Source organism: Drosophila willistoni (assembly GCF_018902025.1).
Source record: "Drosophila willistoni isolate 14030-0811.24 chromosome 2L unlocalized genomic scaffold, UCI_dwil_1.1 Seg168, whole genome shotgun sequence".
NCBI lineage: Eukaryota > Metazoa > Arthropoda > Insecta > Diptera > Drosophilidae > Drosophila > Drosophila willistoni.
In genome coordinates this window covers 9,879,091-9,899,155 of record NW_025814047.1, presented here as the reverse complement: position 1 = coordinate 9,899,155, position 20,065 = coordinate 9,879,091, and the positions used below count along the sequence as shown (strand labels likewise).

Here is a 20,065-nt window from a genome sequence, read left to right as displayed (position 1 = left end):
ACAACAAATAATCAAAGCCTAGCCCCTAATAACACATTCTCATTATACCCTTGCAGAGGGTATTATAAAATTAGTCAGACGTTTGTAACGCGCAGAAGGAGATATATTCTTGATCAGCATGAGAAGCTGAGTTGATATAGCCGTGTCCGTCTGTCCGTCTGTGCGTAAACGTTTTACTCAGCCATCTTAAGAGCGATCGCGATGAAATTTTTTTCGGGGCTTTTTATTACCCGGGAAAAATAAAGTATGAAAATTGTCGGGATCGGACCACTATATCATATAGCTCTAGAAGAAACATTTTCATAAAAATTGGAGTATCCACATTAAATTACCAATATGATAGTATTAGATATAAAATCTCAGATCTCAAAATTTGAATCTGATCGGATATATAGAACACAAGTTACAGTCAATATATGTAAATCGGTTCAAACGCTGCCGGCAGCGCTGCTTGCTGCCTACTACGTCATCATCAAATCAACAGAGCACACGCTTATGTGTATGCGTGCAGTGCTTTGCTTAGGGAATGGTGGAAGAAGAGAAATAATATTTTGTTTGTGTATTGATGAAGTGAGTTGCAGGGAAGGAAATTTCAAAAAGTAAAAATATTGTTGCCAAGGACTGCTATACATACCTATGTGCATATATGTATTCTCACTCTTTTGCCTCTCTGCCTATTTTCTTTTATGCATTTTAATAATTTTATTTTATAATTGTTGATTTTTGCGACCTTTAAAACTGCCCTGAAGACGACCACCGATGAGTGGTTGAAATATATCGGAGAAGAAAAATAAGAACAAACTGTTTTTTATTTTTGTTTTTATTCACCCAATAATTTGACCTCCAGCCGGCAAATCATACCACTAATTTTATTTTATTTTACATCTGCCAGATCTCCGACGAGTCCCAAAGATCTATACGACTCCCACGACATGCTATGTGTTTGAAGGCTATAATATAGTCAATATTCGATCCTTTTGAAATCGATGTTAATTAAGGTATATGGAACTTCGCCTTTGGTTTCAAGTGTCTTGCGCTTCTTACATTCTCACATACAAACAATTTTTAGAGCACTATTAATAAGTTTCTTAATGGCCATTGCACATAATTAGCGACGTAAAGAAGTAGTAACGTGATTACTACCATTTGAATTTCCCTTGGCTGCCAATATTTCGTCTATTTTCATTAGTTCGTAAGGACATACCATGTTCATACAGATGAGAATATTTAATATACAAATTGTTTCCAGGCATCTTCATTATACCATACACCCATAGGGTGAAATGGTATATTAAACTCGCCAAAATGTATGTAATAGACAGAAGGAAGCTTTTTTATGTGTAATGAATTCGCCCACCCAATGAATTGGCACACTTAAATTTGATATTAATATCCAGCAAAATACCAAATTTTATCAAAATCGTTCAAAAAATAGTCAAGTTATGCATATAAACGTTTTTCCATAAGGCCGGAGTTGGCCGTTGGCTGGTGGGGGCGCTAGGGTGCTCGTATGCTTGAGTGAGCGAGATACTAAGATATGCTTGTAAAAAGCATGTGAAAATGCATTTGTTTCATAATTTTGAAATATTTGCTTTACTGGTGTATAGTATACCTAAGTCGGCGAGACGACCTTCTTCATTTTTTCGTGTGACTGTTTCAGCAATGTTGCTGCTGTTGGTCAAAGTTATTCCTTTTGTCTTTCAAATCGGCTTTGCAGTTGAAAGCAATATGCGTGCACCAAGGACATAGAAAGAGGACCATGGCCCACTAACTGCGTCGTGGTCCTTTGCCTTTTCAACAAATTTTAAAGCTGCTTTCCCAAAAATGTATGAAAATAATTAATAAGCACATTAAGGACTCGACTGCTCAGCATTACTGAAAAAAATGCAAGTAAGTTGTCGCGACGACTTCGGTATACCATGCACCATACTGTATAGCTGCTGATGACATTTTTAATATAAGGATAACCAAAATATCACAGTCTCCGGGAGGTTAGTCAGACATAGGGCAAAATAAGAGTCGGATACTCTTTCCTCTGTCTTTCCAAACATTTTGGTGACTTCAATATACTATTTCACCGTGTAAATGCATGGTATGACAACAGAAATGGTAGGGAAAAGCCAACCAGAATTTATACTATTTCTCTTTATGTTTCTATATTTTACTGGATATGTCTGTGCGGATCCGCATTGAAAAGGGCTTTACGCAAGTTGTTGCTTTTATTGGTGTAAACGGACGTTGACGTTTATAAGTTTAGTCTCTTTTTCAGATGCTGTTTTACTGCATACATACATACATATGTATCTATGTATGTGTGTAGTTTTGTCATAGAAAGGGGGAACAGAGCCTCAGGTATGTTGTTATGACAGGGATAGGTAAGGATGGGGGACGGAGATGAAGGAGGCTCAAATCTGTGGAAATAATTTGCTCATGTTGTGGATATTTAGACATCCCGATGGGATGGAGGTGATGGGGCAGCAGGAGATCTGGCATCGATAGGATATCAACAACCAACCCAACAAGCAACAAAAAGCGAAAAGCAAATGCAAGCTGACAGCGCCAGTCGACGGGTGAGCTAATGTGCTTAATTTTGCTCAGAGGCAAACAATGCACACAATACAATGCCGCATCACCCACAATACGCTCCATGCTCCCTACACCCACTCTTCTTCCTGTCAGTCAAATGCATGATGAACAGAACGGACTGCCATAGTGTACCTATCCGACGCCATAATAGAACAGAACAGAACAGAACAGAATGAAATGAAATGGAGTGGATGGAGCGAAGACACCTCACAGGTGGGTGCTTATTTTGTTGTTGGATTGTGTTGAGAGAATTTTTGCAGCTTTGTCCGTGAAAAAGCAGCAACTCCAAAGGACTCAGCTGATACTTGCACAAAAAGAGCGAGAGAAAGTAAAGATATACCTATTGCGAAAAACTTGAAGGGTGCTTACAATTTGGTGTCACTCTACTTTCATGTATGTATGTATATTCTTCTGTTGACCAGGCGACAAGAAGTACCTCAGTTTATATATATTAAAGAATTTAGTTGTAAAAAGTAATTTGATAAAGCATTGCTTGTTACGGGAGTCTGAAAGATGTGACCAAATAATTGGAATTCAATTTAATACGTTCGCTATCTTCTATTTGTTGTTGGAAGAAATAGGCTTTTAGTGTTGGAAAAGCCATTAAATTCAAAAGAGCTGGACAAAAAAACCGTTGCATTTTAAATACTCGCTTTGCTCTGCTGTTTCGAGAGTTTACAGTTTAGAGATAATCTTTTTCCTTTTAACTTAAAATTTAATAAAATATTTCTTGATACGAACCTAGGCAAAAAGGTTTCTTTCGAGATCTTTCGAGTTTTTTTGCTCTACTGGATCTAAAAAATGTGGAAGCTACCAATCTAAATGACTATAGTTTTATTTTGCTCAAAGTATTATCTCTATCAATGAAAATGACTATACTTTAATTATTTCATATAGTACTAAAAACCATGCCACGCTTTGCTGTGCCCCGCCTGATTATGAATCTTTTCCATTTGTGGAGAAGCTCCTGTAGTTGCGAAATGATGAACCTGCTTACGGAGGTATATATTCTCGATCGTGCATTGGCTTCGTCTCTATCATTACCGATAAAGTACATTTGAAGAAATTTATGTTCACTATCTTGGAAGGGTAGCAGGGCCCCAGCTTTGTGATCGATTTGCCCTTTGACTTTGAAAGTTGGCAGCCACAATTTCCGCACCAAATGACGTCATTTGGAAGCAGGAATTATATTTCCTAATGTTTGATAGGAAATGATTTGATTCAGTAGCGGATCCGGAAAGTAGAGTTCACAGTGGCTTTGGTGGTGCTTCAAGTTGAGGTAATTTGATTTTGCCGCCAGCACAAAACATTCCTTTCGTTTCATTATTGAACTTCTCTTCTGGCCAATGACGCCATAGCGGCTGGAGCCATAATCAACAGTTGGGTCATATCGAAATGCAATACGATGGTATTGCTCATGTCGATCTAGTCTTATCTGTGCGCAGGATACAGCTACGCTTCGCCTATGCAGTTTACTTCTTTGCAAGCGAAGCAGACCGCGACTCTCGGGCTCGCAAACGCTCATGCTCAAGCCTGGCTGCACGCCTTTCGGCTGGTTCCAATAAGAATCCTCTGCTTTGCCTTAGCCGCTCCGCTTTCCGTACTAATTCCCGCTCGTCTTCAGTCCTATTCGAAACATTGCTTCTGATTCTTTCTGCGTTGTGTGTACGACGACCCAAATTCGCTTCTTTAGGAGACATTATTTCGTTTGTAACTAAAACAGGAATGAATGAATTTCCTACAACGTGGTTGACATGTAACTGCCCCCGCCTTCTGCGGTCGATACACGGAAAGCCGTTATAAGCCGTTCGCGTTCGCGAACTACCCCTAACATTTAGGGCTATGAAAAATAGATGTTGGCCGATTCTCATAGATACCGGATAAGCACAAAAAATTTCATCAAAATCGGTCAAGCCGTTTCGGAGGAGTATCAACTTGAAAACTGTGACACGAGAATTTTATATATTAGATTGTGATCAGAAAAAAGTGTGTAAAATAAAATCAAATCAAAATAAAATAAAATAGAATCAAAAGTAACAAGTTCTAAAACAGAACAAAATGAATTTTGTAAAAGCAATTAAATGCAATATCGTCTGGCACGAAATAAGCAAATAATCAATTTCAATGCCATTCATCTAATATCAAATGGAAAAAATGTCAAACGAAGATGTAAATATGCCTCGACTTGTGTACACTCTGTACGGAAGAATGATATGTCCTCAAAATACTAAACCCAGGTCCTTAAGATCCAGTTTAGGAATTCATAAATATGATGCTTCTGTGACTGACAAACCCGTGCCATATTCAATTGCTAATTGATTCTCGCCCGTGTTTTCCCACATCCCACCCCATTTATGAATGATAATGGCAACAAAATACAAAGTATAATTGAAATAAAAATGTTCTGTCCACAGTTGCTTTAATATGTTTTGGTAATGAATTTCGATGTGGTCTACTCACAATTATGGCCAAATAGTATCGGTAGTGATAGGGCAATGGTCCATCGCCTTTCATTATAAAGTTTTGAGTGTGTAGAAAGTGGTCTTTGTATCGCGGATGATAGCCAATCACCTGGGTCACTTGGTCCAAATCATCGGGATCCATATCAACGATGTCTGTATCTGTGCTGGAACACTGCAAATAAATAGAATAAGAAAAAACAGTATGAAGCCAATTACTATACAATTTTCAATGGTAAAAGATACTCTGATGCCTAAACAAATGCTGCTCAATTCAGAAGCGAGCTAACTACCTCAGGCGCAGAAAGAGTTCTCAATTTTTGGAAAGTCCAATACTTTGCAAAGGTATTATTGAATTTTCCTTGAAATAATTTGCAATAGGTTGATCTTTTATTTGATTTTTCTGGGCCTGTGATTTGGCCGACGCTTTTGTCTGACTGCTGCCTTTAAAAACGACCCCTTTATAAAGGGCTGCCATGGAAATGGCCAACTCTTACAAAAAGAAGTGCCCTTGCAAAGAAATACAAAGCCAAGTGCATATGGCATACTGAAGATATGCCAAGGAAATAATTATTAAATGGCTTATGCAGAATGCAGCAATATGCAATTTAGGTTTAGGTGTATTGTGTATCTGGCTAAGAAGATTGCTCTGTTGTCTATTATTAGTTGAGGCCACTGAATAGCCTTCGGTGCCGGTGCCGGTGCCAGGGCCAGTGTGAGATAATATTAAGCAGCTTAGTTCACTTTGCACTCGGACTCCTGCTTCAACTGTCCTACACTCCCACTAAAATCAAGCATGGAAAGTTATCGCATAGCTCTTCAACTTGGAAATTAAAGATAAACCGATGCCAAAGGCAAATCCATAAGGCTTCTCGTTGGCACTTGGGCAACACGCACACATGTTTTAGTTTTTGGCTACTCATTCTAAGTATACTACATCATACGAAAAATATAATCAAAGCTGCTTTTTTATTATTTTGTTTTTCTGCTGTTGTTGTTGTTGTTGCCCCGACTGCCTGCCTGAACTAACTAGGGCAGTGTTATTAAGCGTTCAATGACTTTTTAGTTGGTTTTGCTTGTTTCTTTGTAGTTGATAGCGAAATTAGTTTGGCTGCTTGTGTGCAGACACATTGTACTTGTAATCAGTTAGATGTTTATCGTCGGACGCCTACAAATACAAATACATATAGATATACTTATAATATATACATATACATATACACATACATATTTATAGTAAGATAAACATAAACAGACTAACATCATTTTGCTGCAACTCTTGCGGAATTTAGCCAGATGGAAATGGGTCAACATTTTGTGTAATCCTATTAAATTCCTCTCTCAATTTGCAGTAAAATAAAAATCTGTTCCCGTACTCAGAATTATATTTGCTTTTAGTTTAAAACTAATTTCTTCCAGTTTAGTTTAAAATTAACTTCTTCCAATTGAAGATTGTTCACTATTATTCGATAGTGAATTTGTGGCTAATTAAGAAATGGAACCAGTTTTAGGTTGCTTAACTATTTACTTTAGTTTAACAACAAACAAAAATGTTTGCTGTTGTATTTTATTCTTATTAGTAGGTAAGTTGAATTGAGTAATTGTTAAAGGTTTTATCAAGATTTATAATTCATTTTGAATTTTGACAATAAAAATCACAAATAACTGTTATTTACTTTTATTGTAATCCCATATGAAGATCAGATATTTTTACCTTAATCGGACCAAAAACAATACAATTATAGGTATATATATATAAAAGTATTCAACGGGTTTCAGTGGGCGATAAGGGCTGAGTTGTGTAAATATTTTTCACTTGGTGCATGGTATACCAAAATCGGCGAGCCGACTTACTCCTTCATTGTTCTGGTGGGAACATACAAACTTTTGACTTTTTCGATCACAAAAAATCAGCTTGTGGCATACATTTTTCCTTAGAACGACATTTTTAGCCACTGCGACTTGAATATGATGAAACTGGCTAAAGAGACTCGGCTATGCATGCTGATCTTTATCATTATCTGTGAGAAGTAACACTTAAAACAATAAACAATATGCTGGTTTTGTTCTATTCTGGAATCAGCACATAAAAGGATTCTCTGTAAGTTAAATTAATCAGAATGTTGATATCTTTATGAATTTTACACCCTTACACCCGTCTGGATCAGCGCAAGCTCAAGTTGACCGTATCAATTTTTGAGGAGAAAATATAATTTGCAACCATTACATACATACATACATATGTATGTAATATGTAATTGGTGTAATAATACGGGTTGAATATTTAAAACAGTATGTTTATCATATGTGATTATGTATCTGTCAAAGTCTCTGGGATCTATTGATGGGCTTAAGCGGACGGGCCGACGTTTACATACATTTTGGCGACCTTAATCTATGTACCATTTTGTCGTATGGCTACAGGGCATATATGTTAATACTATGAAAAGCACGTTAGCTTTGAAAATGACTTCTTCAATGGGATTAGCTTGAATAAAAAAAACAATTGTTGTTGCTTTAAGACGCATATTTCGATTAGTTGTAAATTTGGTTTTTACACTTCATTTGCATACCCCTAATGTAGTAAATAATGTAAAATAATGCAAATAAGAGAAGGTGATACTGTGTGAGTGTGCGTTTGTGCATGGGTTGAACATATTCGTATCATAAATTGCTGCTTTAATGGTGATTGGGTTTCGTTTCATATATGGATCTAATCGAAAGCTAGGCTAATAAAATCAAGTTTTTTATATCAACCAAAGGAACACCCACTCACGCACACATTGACAAGTTAAGTAAGTCCTCGAGCCGACTTCGGTATACCATGTACCAAGTGAAACCACTATTTTAAATTTCACTGTGATATGCAAAAACAGACATGGCAAGATGGAGTCGGCTGCTGATGACGAATATATGTACATATGTATGACTAAATGGTATAGCATTGCCAATTCGAAGTCAATCGATGATTATCATAAAATATCAGTTTGAAAATCATTATCAACTCATAGATCTAGTTGGAACTAACGCCTACCACATTGGACCTAATTCGGTTAAACTATTCAAATATTCTGTGACAAAAGTATGTATTAAAAACAAACAAACAGAAAAAATGCCAACACTTTCACATAATTAATTAAATTTTTTTCTTTCGAAATGTTAAATAAAGAAATAAGATATATATTTTGGTAGCTGGCATCAAACAGAATTAACAAATGTTTAACAAAACACAAACTAGACAAGAAAGTCAGATTGGTGTTTTGGTCATTAATCAATGTGATTTATTTCAAACTATTCTCATGCAAATGTCTATGTTTTGTGAGAAACAGCGGCGAGTCGGGGGAGGGGAGTGATAGCGGGCTGAAATTATGTAAATTTATTTCAATTAATTTGCAACATGAAAAACAAAAGTCAAGTATTTAATAGTTGGCTTAATAGACCCTAGAAAACACACACAACAGCAGCATAAATGATCAAGTTTGCTTTTAATTGAACGCAAGCGGTAGCCAACCTTTAACTTGACATTTTCGTTTACTACGTACATACAAATGTACATACGTACATATGTATGTAAATATTTCAAAAATATGGAATGGAAAATTAGCACACTTACACGTAAATACACCCGCATATAGGTGTTAGTGTGTTTGCATGTACGTGCGATATATGTGCATATACTTACTACAAAGCAAACCCGTTTTGGGAAAATCAAAAACAAGTTTTTGATCCACAGCAAACTTGGTTTTGTTTTGGCTTAGTTTGGTTTAGGCTGCCCAGGAGTTCGCTTAGTCCAAGTATCTTTCATACGTATGTACATACATACATACATGAGGACTGCCCATTAGGACCGTCTTGAAATGATGCTGCGTATTTTAAATCTGGTTTGCTGCTTGCTTCTATTAGGATTTACAGACCAATCGAACTGTATAGTACTCGGTTTTGGATCTTTCTGGCAAAAAAAAATACTTTAATTCCAATAAACAATAGACAACTGTCTAAATGTCTCGATGGTGTTTGAATTCAGAACTTGAACTTCAAATATGTATGTTGTTCATTTGTCTCAGGCATAGTCGTTAGGTTTTTGCTAAAGGCGCTGCTGCTGCTACTGGGTTAGACCAAGTTTAATGGATAAATAGCAAGAGGACGATTTGGAGAAGGAGGGGGAGAAGGAGTAGAAGAAGGAGGAGAAATTAACACGAACAACCAACAACCAATCTACTGAGCATGTCTACTTGTGTGTAGTAAGAGAGCCTTCAGTTGTTGCTGCTTGTTTTTGCGAAATTTTGTTTGTCTATTATGGCGTATACTTGATTTAATTGGGTTTCAATTTCAATTGCATTTACATTTGCATGGGTATGTGTCTGTGTGGATTGCACTTTGCTATGCCTGATTAAAACTTTGTGGCCATCTTTTGGGCATCTAATGAACTGACTCACGTGAACTGTGTGCATTACTCAGTGTCTTTGTGTCTATGTGTGTAAGAGTCTTTGTGTGTGTGTAAACATTTCATCAACAAATGAAGCTGCTTCTCTTTTTGGCAAGCAAACCTATTAGATTGAAATATTATATCAGCAAGGCTTCTTCTCTAGTCAATAACTATAACTATCCTGTTAACACATACGGATACATTTTATGCATAACTCTTACAATTAGTCACGGTTGCATGCGAGTTTTTAAAATACATCAATTAGGAGAAACAATATAGACATCATATTTCACACATTGAAAGCATTACCAAAGAAGATTCAGTTTAATTTGGATAAATCTTAATCTTATTAGAATCACCCCAAACTGGAGAACATAAGATTTTAAGAACAAAATCATTTGGAAGTACCTACAACCATTTGTAATAGGGGGCGATAGGGAATCTGAACAACAAAAACGACAAGGCACATCGGCACTTATTATTATTTAATAATAATTGCAATATTCATTAAACTAAAAAAGAATTGGAGCTTAAAATTCGTCCAACTGCCTGTTGTGAGATAAATGCGCTCCTGCTTTCAGTAGTTATGCATATTCAATAAGAGAACTATTTTCTTGGACACTGTTGCGGCAATTGTGTTTACGTGCGAAATCATGAAGCGTGGCGATTAAAATCAAAAGATAATGTCAGCTTTTTCTGCTGTTTCCCGATGAGCAGTGAATATTTTCACACACATACTTAAACAGTATATGCATGTACACATACAGTGACTGCCATTTGTATCTGCCGGATGTAAGCGGAACACAAAACAAAATAAAAGAGTAAAAACAAACATCACAACGGAATAACTCGCTTTACGCTTTTTTGAGCTTATGCAAATTGAGGGTAATTAATTTTTGTAAGCTAATTTTGATTTCCTTTGTGTTTGCAACAGTTCCACACACACAGACACACACAACAAATTAATAAACTAAGATAATTAGCTCAGTAATGTGCCATAATTTTAAAGTTGTGAACTGAATTTTAGATCGCAGGTTTTTAAGTTCTATTTCATTTCATTCCGCTCTGTTCCAGGCGTGGGCGTGCCAACCGCTTACCCCCGCACCACCTCCCCAAATATCATCCCAGAGCTGCCTCAACCTCAACAAATTAAAACAAAAGCTGGTAAACAAGCAAATAAATTAGCATAAATGGTAGAAACGTCTGAGAGAAAGAATGAAATGGAAATAGATGTAGCAATGGAAATATAATATAAATAACGATAGAAACAAGCAAAGGCAACGGCAAACAAATAGGTAAGCAAATATGTATGTAGGTAAACAACTAAAGTGGAAAAAACGTCAGGTGTTATAAAATAATGTAAGCCAGCTAAAAAGTATGAATATACTTATTATATACATACATTAATACATGTGTACACTCATGGGCACATAAATATGTAGGTGTGGGCCTCAGGATACAAAAACTGCCTATTTTAAAATGATTTGGCAAGTTCTTCGACCAAAAATCTTATTTCCAATGATTATTATTAATATGGATAGTGGGATAAGTCATTTCCAGTAATAATTACCAGCCTTAACAAATTTTTTAAAGATATTTTGTAAAATATCAACTTTTCCAGTTGGCCAGAATAATAGGATAGAATAATAATAGATCAAATATCTGGGATAATTTGAAAAATATTTAGCTATGGTCCAATATTTAATTGAGTTTTGCTGAATACATTTATTATCGCGAATATTCACAATTATTCTCGATAATTTGTTACGTATTCTTGGACACAGACGACATTTTTTGCCTGCAAGGCTCTACACGGGTGTGGAACCATGTATTTTAGAGTTATTTTCAAAAATTAATGACTAGTTCCTAAGGTTCTTCTAAAAATTCTTACAAGAATTAGGCTCCAAAGTTAAACTTTTTCACTCAAGGGCAATACCAAGGTGTCAGGGTGTTGATCTTAGACCCAGCCATGACCTCTTTAGAAACCATTTTCGCTGGCAAATAGTTGAATTACGATTTCCAATAAAATCTTGCACGGGAATTTCCCCAATTTCACAAATACGAATCTTAGTATGGAAAACAATACCAAACTGCCGACTGCCGAATCGCATACCCGGAGTCAATAAAGTAGACGACATTTCTTTTAAGAGCTTCTATTATTCTAGGTACTTACTTATTTTACTTCATGATAGTATTAAAAACTTAGAGAATCAGTTTTTCGATCGAAGAACTTGTAATTTTTTTTTTTATGTTGACATTTTTCAAAACCTGAGGCTCACACCTATTTATTTGTCTATGAGTGTATAAACACATTTGAAAATTTTATTATTAAAGTTAAATGAACCGACATCAATATTCCCTTCAATTCAACGTTTAGTTTCATTCTATAGCAAGATTCGAGTGTAAAAACACGGAATATGTTAATTCATATCATGAAGGCCTTAAGATACCCGATTCATCTAGTGGTTGCAGGGTATAATACACAAACCAGGTGACGGAATGAACTTCAAGTAGTTCTCATTTGCATGTGTTCATAATAAGAAAAACAAAAAAAACAACAATAAATTTCCTACATATTGTCCAATGTAAGTGTGTGCGTAGATAATAATAATAATAAAGAATTGTCTAGACGTGATAAACAATTTGTATACCCTTACAAATAGGGTATATTAATTTTGCTTAGAAGTGTGCAGCGCATAGAAGGGAGCATCTCCGACCATCGAAAGTACATTTATTCTTAATCAGGACGACGAGACGAGTTCATATAGCCATGTCCGTTCGTCTGCCTGGATCGAAGCGAAGACCGGGTAAGCTACAGAGTTGAAATTTTGCGTGTTTGCCTCTATTTTCTGCACGGGTCAGCTTAAGCCGGATCGAAGCACTATTATATATGTAGCTCCCATAACATTAACAGGCAGAAGGAAGGTTTTTTCGATCTCGGAGACTACAAGAGCTAAAGAAATTTGGCAGTAATATTATGTTATTAACATCTATACAATAATGTTGAAGATTTAATTGAAATTGTCGGCACTGAGGCACATATCACTCGTTATACAAGTGAACGAGATATTTATATTATATACGGTATACTGAAGTCAACGCATTACACAACATTACTTGATTACACACTTGTAAAGGGTATTGGTCATATGTTAGTAGCGGGAAATGGAGACGTTCCCGATCTGAAACCGAGTTTCGATTTTAAAAGGACATTTGGGGAAAGTGTAATTCATGACTGCGGGTCGAAAGCCAAGTTAAACACTTATAGTACATTATGTTAACAAGCCATCAAATTGCTTAATTAATCTTGTATTCTTTTAGTTTTTCTCACTAAAACTTAGGGAGTAAACAACTCCTTCCTTATAGAACGGATACAGAATAAAATTGAATTGAATGAATGTCCACACATATGTATGTATGTATGTATGTACATATACATATGTATGTATGTATATCTAAAACCATTGATTTGCTCTGCTCATGATCGATGGGTATGGGATTCGTATGTAAATATTTAATTAGACTTTATATACTTGCACAATACGAGAAGCTTGTCTGAGTAAACAATTTTCTGCTTTCTTTGCACTTTTTTCACTTTTATCAATGGGAAATGCAATTATCATTATCATTTAAATTGTTGTTGTTGATGTCGTAGTATGTACATATGTATGTAAGTGTACATATTTACAAATTTGTTGTTGATATGCGCACAATACACTCCTTTATAAAGCTAACACACACACACACACTGTCAAATGTGAGTGGGTATGTGCGCCTGTGTGTTAGTGTACAAGTATCATGTTCTGTTCTGCATTTGCCCAATTCCCTTTTGTGTTGTCGTCCCATTGTTTGAATCGCCATGCAAAATATTTTCCACTTGTGCATGACTCTCTCACATACAATTCGCAAATGCATGTGTGTGTGTTTATCCAGATACTCGAGCACTCACACACGCACACACACATCTATCTGAGGCAATATTGACCAACCTCAATGCGTTTATGTGTGTATGTATATACACATGTGTGGGTGCGTGTTATGAGTATTCGCACTGACTGACGTGACTCGATCCTGGACTTGTACATATGTACGTATGTATGGATGTATGTACATACATTGTATGTATATAAATATATGTATGTACATAGAAGCACCAACTTGTCTGGTACTTGGCATGGCACTTTGTCTACTGATAAAATGCAAACAATTGAACAGAAACAGAAAAAGTGGCAAACTGACAAAAGCCAAAGTGTGACAAATTATTATGTATGCATTACTATTTCGAACTAAACAGACACCAGATCGACTTCTATCCGACATCTTACCCTGTAGTCACCCATCGAAACAAAAGTTGCGTTCTGAAATATTTGCAGATCTGCGACCTAATGCGATTAATAAAGTAAACAGTCTTTAAATTATTAACTATTCCCAAAAGTTTGTACACAGACTCTTGCGTTACTAGGACAATCAAAAAATATGCGAAACTCGAGGTAATTTAGTTCTTTTTGATACAGACTAATTGATAACAAATTGAAATTCTAATAATTGGCAAGTATTATTTTGTTTATTATATTTAACCAAGGTTAACGAACTTTATCTGAGTAAACTAAATATGTAGATATCAAAAATATTTTTGTGACATTTATTGTATTATACATTTATACGATACATATAAAAAACTATAAAAACGGGTTAACAAAAAGAAAAACTACAGTCAAAGCTAGCTAAGTACAACTCTTTTTAGACCTATTTTCATTTACAAGAGGTGTCTTTCTTATAACTTCCTCAATTAAATAGGCAAAATTTACGAAAAATGTTCAGAAACTCAGAAGAAAAATAAAAATACATGTGTATTGAATATTCGGATGCATTTTCAAGGTGTTCACTCTTCCCAAATTAATTTCTGGGCCATCATCATCATCAGTTTTCGCATCCCGAATTGAGTTCCGTCATTCATTCAGTCACTCGGACAAATTTTTGGACGATTGCCAGGCTCTAGGAATTGCGCACATCTGTTTATTTTTATTTGGAGTATTTTTGTACAAATTTATTCAGATTTTTTATTTTTGATTTCTGTTGATTTTGTTTTTGTTTTATGATGCGTAAATAAAATGCTTAACCTCTGAAATTTTTGACAGCAACGAAAACAACAACGAACGCCGTCATTTCAATTAGCGTTTTGCGCAAAATGTTCATCTCTGATTATTTATATGTAAGTATGTACATACATATGTACATATGTATAAATAAGTATCTATATTTATTTCACTTGACATTTTCTATTAAAATTTAATTTGCAGCTTCGATGGCTGCAATTGGCAAATCGTTATGACATTTCCATTTTCATGTACACATAGTTTAATGAAATCTACATACAATTATAATTTTAATGTAGAAGCAATCGCATTGTAATAAACTATAACCCATTCAAGCACACTCAAAGGGTTGAACCGAGGTCTGTTAGAGAAGTAAGCTAAAAACTGTTGAATGAAAACTTATTAACTTTGTCAAAATTTGAAGCGATGACAGGCTCATTGCGCGTGGGAATCTTCCACTCTTGTGGCTTAAAGAGTCCTTGCAACATTAGATTTTTGGCAAAACTCAAGAGCCCTGAATTTACCCGCAGCATTTATTGCGATAAAGGATCAGATTACGTGGGCTATGCTACAGGACCTTGTTTTATTACCAAAACTAACAGACCTCATCTGAACATGGCCACATAAATTCTTAACACTGTGTTCCCAATGTGAAGCTTCTGTAATTTATTTATTGGAGAATCCTTAATTTTATTTAAATTTAATGCCAGTTCAGTCGGAATTGCGTAACATTTGCATCGTTTGGAGATTAGATGACCCAATTTTTGTTTTTTCCTTATTATTCGTTGCTATTTTTAAGTCTAATGGAAAAGTTGACTAAAAATGTTATCTTATATGTACGTATATGGCCAGCTCAATGCTTACACATTCTTATTCTCGTTATATTAAGTTTTAGTTGTTTTTTTTATATATTAGAACAGAAACAAACATACATACATACATAAATACATACAATCATATATATGAGACGAACGCTTATCAAAGGCTTATCAAGGTTTTTGGTTGCTCTATATATGTATGAATTTGTATACGCATATGTGTATGTGTGTATGAACAATACAATGTGATGGGGAGAAATTGCGCATCAACAATAAATGAATAAATTTAAGAAGGAATTGAAATAGTGTGCATGTACATAAATTATAAATCTAGTCTTCGTCCAATAAGAATAGTGAAAATGAAGGGCAATTGATTCGATTATCTTATTTTCTGTAGTCGGAACAAGAACTACTTGGTGGAGAATCTTGTGCCAACTATTCGTGTAACAAAATGAACTTTTATTGTTTTGTAACATTCTGTACATTTTATTCAATTTCATTATTATGAAAATTAAAGTGAAATAACTTTGTCATTTTCATATGCGCTCTCATTCTCTCCTATTACTCTTTCTCTTTCTCTTTATTGGTGAGTGTAGGTGCTGTTGGCCAGGCAACGTTTGCTGGCCATTGGAAAAAAGTTTGCAACCTGAACCAAAGCTGACTATCAGAGCTACAGATTCAGAGAAATCAGAGGAGGAGAACTTGGATTCTATGTAGTGGACTGTGCATCATTGTTGTGGTGCGAATATCTTTTCATTAACAGAGGAAAATGCAAATAAAAAGTTACTCAAATGAAGAGGATGAGATACATACAAGTTCATATAAAATGTTATGGTCAGATCTGCAAACAATAAGCATAAAGAATGAATGACTGGCAAGGGAACAGGCAGATAGAAATGTAAGAGGATATAACTACATTTTCCCTCCATCTGGAATATGTACGTATGTACATATGTTTGCAGATTCATACAGAAAATGCTTACAAAATAAAATTGTTAACTTATATCACATTGTTTTTTCTTTTATCTAAAATACCGGAATTTTTAAAAACATTTTTAATGAATGTCTAACAATAAGCAAAGCCGTATGTTTATTTAGGCGTCCTTTCAGCAGTCCTCAAATTAAATGCAATATTTTTCATCTAATCAGCAAAAACAAAGATTAACAGATCAGGAGCCTTAACGAGTGAGAAGCCTGTTGCACGACTGCTCAAGACAATGGTCAAAGACATTTTCTGCACTACTTATGGAAACACAATAGAAAAGCTTCTAAAAGATAGTATTGTTTTAGCTTATGCCTATATACATATCTTGCATGAACTTACGTCTTGTGCGATTTGTCCCATGCCCGCGTAATAATCAATAGCGGAGAACATTTGAGTAGAGATGGGCTGTGGTTGGTTCCCGATCCACTTGGCTTATCGATGTCAATCACTTTGCTTTTAATAGCGGTCGGAGAGCAATACCAGTTTTGTTTTGTTTTCTTGTTCTCTTATTATCACAATCACGACAAGCAGCTACAGCTCAACAACGACAACATTAAAATCAAAAACAACGACAACGACGAAAGTGGAGCAACAAAACTGGCCAACACCAAAAACAAAACCAATCACTGAAGGGGGCTCGTCTGTGGCTGTTGCTTTGGTTGTTGTCGTGCAGCTTGGTGGCTCTTTCAAGAAAACCGGATTGTTTTCGGCTATTGCAGTTTCAGTTACGGGGTCCAAGTCCGGTTGAGTTTCTGGATCTTTTCGCTTTTTGTTGTTTCTTCGCTGGACTTTTGTGCAACAGACGGCGTAAAGAGCGAACTTGGCTTTACTCGGTGGGTGGTTGGTTGTTTTTCAGTTGGGTGGGTGCGTTTCAGGTGAGTATCTTCAGTCGCGGATTGTGATTGAGACACTTGTAAGTATGAATTCGAATTCTTTTAATATTGATATCCCTTTTGCCCTGTCTCAAATTAATAAGGCGACTGGTCAACGATGTTGTAGTTGCTGCTCTGGAATCTGATTTGCTGTATTTGCTGTTGGTTTTCATTGGTTGAACGTTGAGTAACTTGACTAATCGCAGTTAATTCTTGACAGGTTTTTGCTGCTCGTGCTTCTTTTTTGCTATTAGGTTCAAACTGAAAGAGAAGAAGAAAAGTATACATTTATATATATATATATATATATTATATCAGAATTTTGTTAATTTTATTTTGGCAAGTCCGCCAAGTAAATATTTATAATTAATATTAATAACTTCACTCTCTTTCCTGACCCAGCAACTCATCAGCCCAACCAGCAAGGGGAAAATGCGAAATATAACTTCAATTAGCATTCAAATGCCAGTCAAAATATTCAATAAGCAAAAAAAACACATTGCAAAAGCCTCGAAAAAAATATAACCGCAATGCCAAAAATAAAGAGCAAACCGAAATAAAGGGTAAATAATAACAAAGATGCGGAAAGAGAAGTACAGCAAGTTATGGCCAAATCGAGTTTGCACTTCAGCCAGCAGCCGTTTGCCCCACCGGCCTGCTTGTTTTTCCTGCCAGAATACCGGCAATAATAGCAACAGGCTCAAATTTATCTACATACAGTGTAAACATTGAAATATTTGGCATACAGACGAAAAGTGACAAACAAAACAGCCAACTCAAAAGATAGAGAAAGAGAGAGCAACAATGAGGGTAGATAATGAACAGACAGGTGACCCGGCGTATGGTCACTTGGCTGGTTCATCGAGTCAAACCAGTAAAAATGTAACTTAATACATTCGACTGATAATCTCTTTGCGGTTTCATCGAATCATCGTCGATCCGATATCAACCAACGGCAATGAGCAAATTATAGAAACGAAAATCCGACGAAACGGGAGCGTCAACTACCTTTTACCCTCGACATAGACTCATCAGACTGTTATGAAAGCATTCACGTTTTGATACATCTATCTATAAATAAAAGGTGCCAAGTATACCCCGTAAAAGAGGGTATTAAAAATATTGTTCATGGCGACTGATGTTTAGTTGGTAGGCGTTCTCTGCCTACATTTGTTATTTGTAATGTAACTTAAGCCACATTGTGCTCACTCAAATAACAAAACAACAACTATCACAACAACAAGTTTTCTATTTCAATTTGAATATTTTTGCACGTGCGTGTGAGTGTGTGTGTTTTTCGTTTAATAATTTTATTGATTAACCAATCGCTTTAAGCATGCTAAACGCTTCAGCGATTTACCCAAAGTCACACTCAAATTGTTCATGCTTAGACAACGACCAAGAAGAAGAAGAAGGCTGAAGTAGAGGGTGTGGATGAGTTATAAAAACCGCATTGAAACAAATATAACATTTTGTTTAACTTGTTGTTTTTCATATTGGTTTACCCCAGTAATTAGCAACAGACCAGATCAGACCAGACATGGCTAGTCCAACTCATGCCAGGGGCAGCTGTTCGACTCCCACATTGTTCGAGTGTCCCTAGATGTACGAGTATCAGTAGTTTGTTATAAAAAACTTATTGCCATGCGAAAGGAGGAACAGGAGAAAGGAGTCCGAGGAAGCCGAGGGGTAGGTATATGAACTCTAGTTAAAGTGACATTGAACTAAGCTAACAGTCAAACCCAATGAATATCGTTGACACACACTGCGTATGAGCAACAAAAATCGCGTATACGCAGTGTAAACACTTTATTAAATCTCACATATGTACATACATATATGTATGTATGTTGATGGCTTGCGAAGCTACTTACATTGATATTTAATTTGAATATTTTTCATAAATGAATTAATAAATTACATATCTTAGTTTTATTGCACGATAAAGGTAGCTGATTTCAATTTCCATACAACAAGGGCTGCCATGGATAATCTGACCAAGTCCCCAGCAGGGTGCAAAAGAGAGAAAAGTCAAAGGAAAATTGTGAGCTCTGCGGGACAGCAAATATGGCAATAATTTTTCGACCAATGTGGAGAGTCAGAGTTTTCAGGCGTCATGGTGCGCTTTATGCCTTACAGTTAGTAGTGATGACAAAAATTTAATTATGTATCGAGTGTGCAATTATTTTAGGTCGATTATTAATCGCGATCGATGCCAGAAACTTGAAAAGTTCAATTTTTGCCGTAGATATCAAAATATGTATTAAATAAAGTAACCAAGTTGTCTAGCCGACTTCGGTATACCTTGAACCAAGTAAAATAAATGCTTAAAAAATTTCAAATTCTCTTCACTTGCTGGATAGTCATAGTAGCATACTATATACTGTCTCGCTCACTCTTGCGATCACACTGGCACATTGGCGCCGCCACCGACCCACGGCCAACTCCGTCAGTTTCACGCAGTTGGTAAAAACTATTTATGAGCACAACTTCGTTAAATGTAAGTCCGACGTTAATCAAATTTGGTGGGTTGATAACATATTTACAAACTACTGTTCCAAATTTAATTGCAATTTTACAGCCCAAGAATGGCGGCACTGGTTTTGGTTTTTTTATAATACCATTTCAATCTATGGGTGCACAATATAAAACCCATACCTTAGGCATTTCTACTTATTTACTATACTTGTAAATTAGACGCTCTACTAGTTCTATAAAAAACGACAAGCTACAACACAGACACTCAGTAAAAGGTCGTCACGATACACATTCCTTAAACTAAAAGTAAGTAAAAATAATGGTGCAAATTGTATTCATTTATCC

At 35.8% G+C, this 20,065-nt stretch overlaps 1 protein-coding gene and 1 long non-coding RNA gene across 2 annotated transcripts in view; one reads left to right on the top strand and one right to left on the bottom strand.

Annotated features, from left to right (window-relative positions):
* LOC6652194 (sestrin homolog) overlaps window positions 1-20,065 on the bottom strand; it is a 32,166-nt gene that overhangs the window by 2,328 nt on the left and 9,773 nt on the right. Inside the window, exons 3-4 of the mRNA XM_023180995.2 lie at window positions 16,710-17,503; window positions 5,047-5,220 (exon numbers count right to left, since the gene is read on the bottom strand). Coding sequence (XP_023036763.1) covers window positions 5,047-5,220; window positions 16,710-16,760 — 225 coding nt within the window. The 5' untranslated portion in view covers window positions 16,761-17,503. The remainder of the gene's footprint in view (window positions 1-5,046; window positions 5,221-16,709; window positions 17,504-20,065) is intronic.
* Window positions 4,593-5,009, top strand: LOC124459959. The gene is made up of 2 exons (XR_006953916.1): window positions 4,593-4,755; window positions 4,824-5,009. It is a non-coding gene; the product is annotated as an uncharacterized LOC124459959 (long non-coding RNA).